Source organism: Rhamphochromis sp. 'chilingali' (genome assembly GCF_963969265.1).
Source record: "Rhamphochromis sp. 'chilingali' genome assembly, chromosome: 20".
Taxonomy (NCBI): domain Eukaryota; kingdom Metazoa; phylum Chordata; class Actinopteri; order Cichliformes; family Cichlidae; genus Rhamphochromis; species Rhamphochromis sp. 'chilingali'.
This window is the reverse complement of record NC_137947.1, coordinates 19,115,308-19,122,254: the sequence shown is the minus strand read 5'-3', so window position 1 is coordinate 19,122,254 and position 6,947 is coordinate 19,115,308. Positions and strand designations below refer to the sequence as shown.

General features: G+C 39.1%; 1 protein-coding gene across 1 annotated transcript; it reads left to right on the top strand.

Annotated features, from left to right (window-relative positions):
- Positions 1-1,584: 1,584 nt before the first annotated feature.
- LOC308388177 (glutathione S-transferase omega-1-like) lies at positions 1,585-4,415 on the top strand. Its single transcript, XM_080868728.1, has 6 exons — positions 1,585-1,713; positions 2,466-2,574; positions 2,705-2,927; positions 3,113-3,214; positions 3,326-3,432; positions 4,143-4,415. Exons 1-6 carry the CDS (start codon positions 1,686-1,688, stop codon positions 4,291-4,293), a joined length of 720 nt encoding a protein of 239 aa, XP_080724854.1. The 5' UTR covers positions 1,585-1,685; the 3' UTR covers positions 4,294-4,415.
- Positions 4,416-6,947: the final 2,532 nt, after the last annotated feature.

Sequence of the window (6,947 nt, the reverse complement as noted above, 5' to 3'; positions counted from 1 at the left end):
ATCTTGAGTTGATTCCAAATAGCTGTCTGAGAAAGCAAAAGATGCTGACATGTTAACCTGCAAGAGATCCATCATTTGTCATCACAGCCTTTATTCACTGCGACTCAGTGAAAGCCAGGATTTAGAAATGGCTTCCAGTATTGGCTTCTGAGAATAAAGAGAGCAACATTTCTGTGAAAACATGTCTAACAGCAACAATATCAGAAGGAGACAAAGGGGGCGGTAATCTCGCAGTCATAACTAGTCTTACTTTCTTCTGGGTTATGTAAAAACAAGACAAAAACGGGGAGTGGAGTATCTGCAAAGTCACTGTGAATATGCGTTACACAAACGTCTATCCTGGCGGTTTTAAAGGTAAACGTAGCCCAGCTAGTCAACTATTAACACAAGTCCAATTTATCATATAAATAGTGACTTTTATGTGCCTGAATCAGGCGGGTACCGCCTCTCACAGTGGATGCTCCGAAGATAGGAGACAGTTGATGCGGTTTGTCTTTACTGCAATTTAATAAGAGATACGATGAGAAATGCTTTTAAGAAAGTAGGCTACTGAGCAGCTTCACTTACCAATGTTTTTTTTTTATAAATCAAATGTGAAATAAATAAATAAAAATACTTTTTAAAGTCTTGTGTTCAAATAGATTACTCAAGGAATTCCTTCAAGATTGTTATCTTAGCGATCGTGGGGCGATCGTGGCTCAAGAGTTGGGAGTTCGCGATCGTGGGGCGATCGTGGCTCAAGAGTTGGGAGTTCGCCTTGTAATCGGAAGGTTGCCGGTTCGAGCCCCGGCTTGGACAGTCTCGGTCGTTGTGTCCTTGGGCAAGACACTTCACCCGTTGCCTACTAGTGGTGGTCAGAGGGCCCGGTGGCGCCAGTGTCCGGCAGCCTCGCCTCTCTCAGTGCGCCCCAGGGTGGCTGTGGCTACATTGTAGCTTGCCATCACCAGTGTGTGAATGTGTGTGTGAATGGGTGGATGACAGGTTGTGTAAAGCGCTTTGGGGTCCTTAGGGACTAGAAAAGCGCTATACAAATACAGACCATTTACACTTCATTTCCAAGTTCAGGAGGTTCACGAGACACGTTTTCCCCACATGTGTTACACAACATTGAGTTTTGCAAACATTTTGTACTGCAGGAAATGACCTAAAATGTATTTTTAAAAAAGGGGGTATAAAAATTACACCGACAAAAACCAACATAGTAATGATAATAAGCTACATTCGAGTGAAAGAATTAAGCATCTACACCCTTACCACCTCCACAAGAATTAAGATATATGTAGGTAAGTAGCAGCCAGTGCTGCTAATCAAAAGCAATCGATTCACTGATCATCAACAACTGTGACCACGAGGAATTGTTGCAGCAAATTCACCTCAAGATTAAACCGTACAAGGCTCAGGCAACTGTCAATAATTCAAGAGCAACATCTCAAAGTCTAAGTTAACACAAAATATAAAGTTCGTGACAGTACAGTTAGGAAAAAAAACGAATAAGCATTGTTTGTTAGAACTGGTTATGACTGGTTTCCAGGAAAACGCCTCTTATCTCCAAGAATAACATGGCAGACTGATTGGACACGCCCACAAGTGTATAAATGAAAAGTTGAGCAGCGCTGTTCACTGACACCACTCTGAGCTCGGTCCGTTTCAAGCCCTTTGATTCACACATTACTTCAAGTGCCAACATGTCCGCTGAAAAGTGTCTCGCTAAAGGTAAGACTCTAAAATATTACTCGAGGAACTGAAGGCTGCTTATAAAGCTCAAATGCAAAAAGCTGTTTCCTTCTGCTCGCATGATGAAGAGTTATTATACCGAGAGCAACATTTTTACAAAGTCATTCTTTAGACCTAAGTAACCTATTCCTTCCGATTTTAAAGCAGGTAACTGCAAATGGTCCTTATAATTATTGCTTCATTAACATCTAAATACTAAACTCTATGAACGTTAATAAACATTATGTGGCTTCTCTGAAAACAAACAGACGTCAGAAAAAAAATATTCGCACTAAAGTACAGGCATAAATAAAACTGCAACATTCACTGTATTCAAACAAAGATATTTGTGATGCTGGTTTAAGATTGGTTCCATAAAGTTTAGGATGTTAAGTAAAGTGTAAATAAGACAAACACAATCAAACCCTTGAATTGACAATACAACAACCTGATCCAAACTTGCAAGTATAAAATTACTTTAAATTCACTGTGCTTTACAGTAATAGCAGAGTATTTTCTGCCACGGTTGTTCTACTTGAAGGTTAATTGGTAAAAGTTTTTACACAATCCGCTACCGACCTGTGATTTATGTCAATTCTGCAAGTAATTTTAATGCATTGCTTTTCTGGTGGATTATTACAACCATATATGACTTTAATTTTCAATGTGAAGCACAATGCATACATTTAAATACTGCCACCTGCTCTCCTTGTTACTTTTTTTAATGGATGAATCTTTTTCGTGTCTCTCAGGTAGCGCTGCCCCTGGCCCAGTCCCTAAAGACTACATCAGGGTTTACAGCATGAGGTTCTGCCCTTTTGCCCAGAGGGCCAGACTTGTGCTCAAAGCCAAAGGAATCAAGTAAGGCTAATCTTTATTCTAGTTTACTGTACAGATGAAAAATCATGATAGTACTTCAATCTATCAGATGTCTGCTTCAACATGCCCACATAACTTTCTGTTTTTTGTTGTTGTTGTTTGTTTGTTTCAGGTACGAAACTATAAACATCCACCTGAAAGAAAAACCAGAGTGGTACCTTAAAAAGAATCCATTAGGTCTTGTCCCAACACTGGAGACACCTGCTGGTGAGGTGATATACGAGTCACCCATCACCTGTGAATACCTGGATGAAGTTTACCCTGAAAAGAAGCTGTTTCCTTCCTCTCCCTTTGCTAAGGCTCAGCAAAAAATGATGCTGGAGAACTTTTCCAAAGTAGGTCACACAAAGACTTGCATATAAATCTTGAGCTTTGGGGGGGTTTATCAACCATCACCAAATAATAATATTGACATCTCCATCTACGCTACGTCCAGATGAACAGCATCAACTTTTGGAGATTTACTTACCTGAATGATTGAGCATGCATCAAGGAATATTAAAATTGCTGTTTTCTACAGGTGATACCGTACTTCTACAAGATCCCAACAGGTAGAAAGAATGGAGAGGATGTCTCTGGACTGGAAGCTGATCTGAAAGAAAAGTTTGCCAAGTTAAATGAGGTAGGCCACACCTTTGAGTATTCAGTATTAGGATGATTATCTTTCATTACTGTGCCTGGTTATTTCAGAGTGTTAAATACAACTCTAATGAATATAACATTTCATTTTTAGTGTCTCGTTAACAAGAAGACCAAGTTCTTTGGTGGTGATTCTATAACAATGATCGACTACATGATGTGGCCGTGGTTTGAGAGGGCGGAGGCGTATCAGTTCAAACCGTAAGTTAGACTAAATAATAGCTTTTCCAAATGTTGCTGTTTCTTACAGACAAACAGTGAAAGTTTAACTCTTTTGTGTGGACCTTAACTCAACTAGAGATGTGCCAGTAACCAATCTAGATCAGGATTTAACTATTTTCACCTCAGAAAACTGGTGCTTGTGGCAAAAAATAACTGTGCAACGTTGGGATCACTGTACTTACTGACTTTAGCAGATGCTAATGCAAGACACAGCAATTCACAGAAGCAGCCTGAAGACTCTGTCTGCTGCTTTCTACATAATCTACATAAACGTTTGCTACATAAATTATATTTGGTTCTCAAGACTATGGAAATGTCGACTGATTTTCAAGGCAAAAAGGCAGAGCTGGTTCTACAGTAGTGGAAAACACGTGTTTTTACAGCCTCAGAAAGATTTTTCAGATTCCCAGTTTGGCTGTTTTTACTTAAATCAAAATAAAAAGTAATTTAAGGTCTAATGTATGAAGAAAATTCTAAGACTTTTAAGACTTCATTAACGTAAAGTAACAGTTTAACATCAAAATCATGTTTTTCCTCCCTTGTAACACTGACTATCTGTATACAGTATATCTATATTTATTACCTGTGTGCTGAAGTATTTACATCTCACTCCGTTACTGAAACTATTGCAAACAAATGGGTGTTCAAATTTACTTGTATTTAAATGGCTCTACCCTTTGTCTTATTAGGTTTTTGGATGGCACACCTGAGCTGAAGAAGTGGACAGAACTCATGTTGCAGGACTCGGCTGTCAAAGCCCTCATGTTCAGCCCAGACGCCCACAAGGCCTTCTTCAAGACCTTCCTTGATGGAAACCCAGACTTTGACTACGGCCTGTAGGAAGTTATTGATGAGAGTATCAAACAAAACCTTCAGCCTTCCTTTAATGTTACTGTGTTACTTTTATGTTATTGTGAAGAGCGATAGTGACTGAGTTTTCAATAAATTTGTTCATGAAATAACTGTCTTCATTCTGATTTTTCTAGTTGTGCTTTAAGACACATAAAAACAACACAGTTTCCCATTCATGGTCCCATTTAATAACCTAGATCTCCCTGTCCAAAACTTTGACATCAACACATTAAAAAACATCACAAGCAAAATGATGAAAGCAAGCTCAAACAAGCAGTCAAAGATACATACAGTAATACAATCTTTAATAGCTGCCATCAGATCTGCAACAGAAACAATGATACATAAAACACAGTTATACAAAGCAGACAGTGCACTGTCTTCTTAAAGATTCCTGTGTGGCTCCGTATAATATAAGAGGTTTTTATGTTAACATTTCCTGCTAAAATGTATCATCCTACATGCAGATTACTTGTTTATGCTTCTTTGAGGAGCTGAGGGACACCTGTGTCAAAGTGTCTCTATTACTGTCATGTCCACTGAGATGTTGAGGATTTTCCCTCAGTGCCTGATCAGCTGTATTCTCCAGAAAATGATAAAAGAAAGCAGCTACAAAAAAACAATTACAAGTTTACATATCAGCCACAGCTGAAATAACTATTGTACATGGGAGATCTATGGGAGATTACTGTACTCTACTTGATAACATTGTGACCACTAGGTGGAGCAGGGTTGCTACTAAGCAGACTGAGGCTGTGTCCCAATTCAGGGTCTGCACGCTTGAAGTACGCGCACTACGCGTACTACGTACGGTGCGTACTATAAGTACGAGAAGTGCGGAAGTGGGAGGCTCGTGAAATGGGACAGTATACGCTTCGTCGCGCTGTTCAGGTTGCCTAGCAACCATGATACTAACCGCGAGACACGTTACATACAGCATTGTTTGACAGAAATGAAGGAGAAAAATGTTTTGTTGGTCATTCATTTTTGTCATGACATCACTTTGATTAGTTGAGTATCTGAGGCTGAGACCACGGGACTGTAAAACATGATTGTTGGGCTTCATTTCTGTACTGAACAGTCATTTAAGATTAGTTAGTAAATGACAATTAGTTAATGTTGGTCATGAGACTAAAGTCATCTCACTGTGGTAATGTAAATATAATATGGCCAATATTATAGTATTGTCAAATTATTATGACTAATATATACACACACACACACACACACACACATATATATATATACACATATATATGTATACACACGTGTATATATACATATACACACGTGTGTATATACATATACACACATATATATAAAGGCATACTACCCTTTAGGGCTAAGCCCCGGGTGTATCAAATGTCTGCCTCCGCCTCTGCTTCATACTTGACTGTGCTGGTTATTGTTTATATTTTTGTGAGTTAAAAACAATCAAGAAGATCGCAGAAATGCAGCAATATTTGAAGGAAAAAATGTCCATCCCGGTTTTCCCTCCAAGGCACGAGCGATAAGCAGAGTTCTGTCCTTTCCTTCTAAGATTCCTAATTATTTAAAGTAACACTCAGGTATGCCATTCAGCTGGGTTAGTTACGACGTCGGGAGCAGCTTGGGAGAACAAGGAAACACAGACTGCTTCAGGTTGTCTTCCCAAATCGACTCAAAGGTTTATTTAGTACATAACAGCTTATATAGAGGAAAAAAAGGTTCGTGTGTCAGCAAGTTCTCAGTTCAAACCGGTACAGACCAAATAAGGAAACGTCTTCCTGCCTTGTGAGCAAAGAAGTATCCTGTGTGTAGTTCATCAGTTCAGCTACAATTTATGATCATCCCAGCAAAATACACTCCTAGACATAGAATACAGAGTTCTTTCATTAGTGAATTCTGAAACAAACCACCTGGCCTTTAACGAGCCTTTTTCTAAGAGATAAAGAAAAAGGGAGGATGGGAGTAAGGAAGTGGTCTCGTCTCTGTGGTGTTTTCGACCTTGGGGTACCAGCCTGTGAGTCTTACACATTAATTCTTGGGTCACAGAGAAAGAGAAAAACAACTATTAAATGGGCCTTATTGAGTAACAGTTTTCCTGTATAAAACAATATCCTGTAAATGCTAACCGTGGTATCAAAATATCACAACAGTTCTCTCCTTTTATCATGAAATGATAACATAGTATAAAGACAGAATGTAATAACATAATATAAAGACAAATCATAACTGTAACTGGTCCTTCGAGCAAGCTTAATATCAAAAATTCTGAGAGCGTATACATGGTATCACACAACAGACAATAATCATCAAAAACATGCTGCAACGGTTACAAAGGCTACAATTAGTTCCTTCCATCTTCCAAACGTGTCCTGTAGCCACTTATGTAGCCACTGACCGTGGCCTGTATTGGCAATTAGTTCTATCTGCAATGCTTCAAGTCTATTCATAGCTTGTGTGAATGAACCGTTAGGAGCGGTGTTATTGGGAATGAAAGTACAGCATACATCAACGGTTACTAGACCACAGGTACCGGTCCAATTAACAGGTAGGGCTAGTCTAAGAGTATTGTTGCACAACCAATAACCGTTAGAGATTGCTCTAGTTAGGCGCGTGACCATATGTGATTTAACTAACTCCCACCAGTCAGTATCATT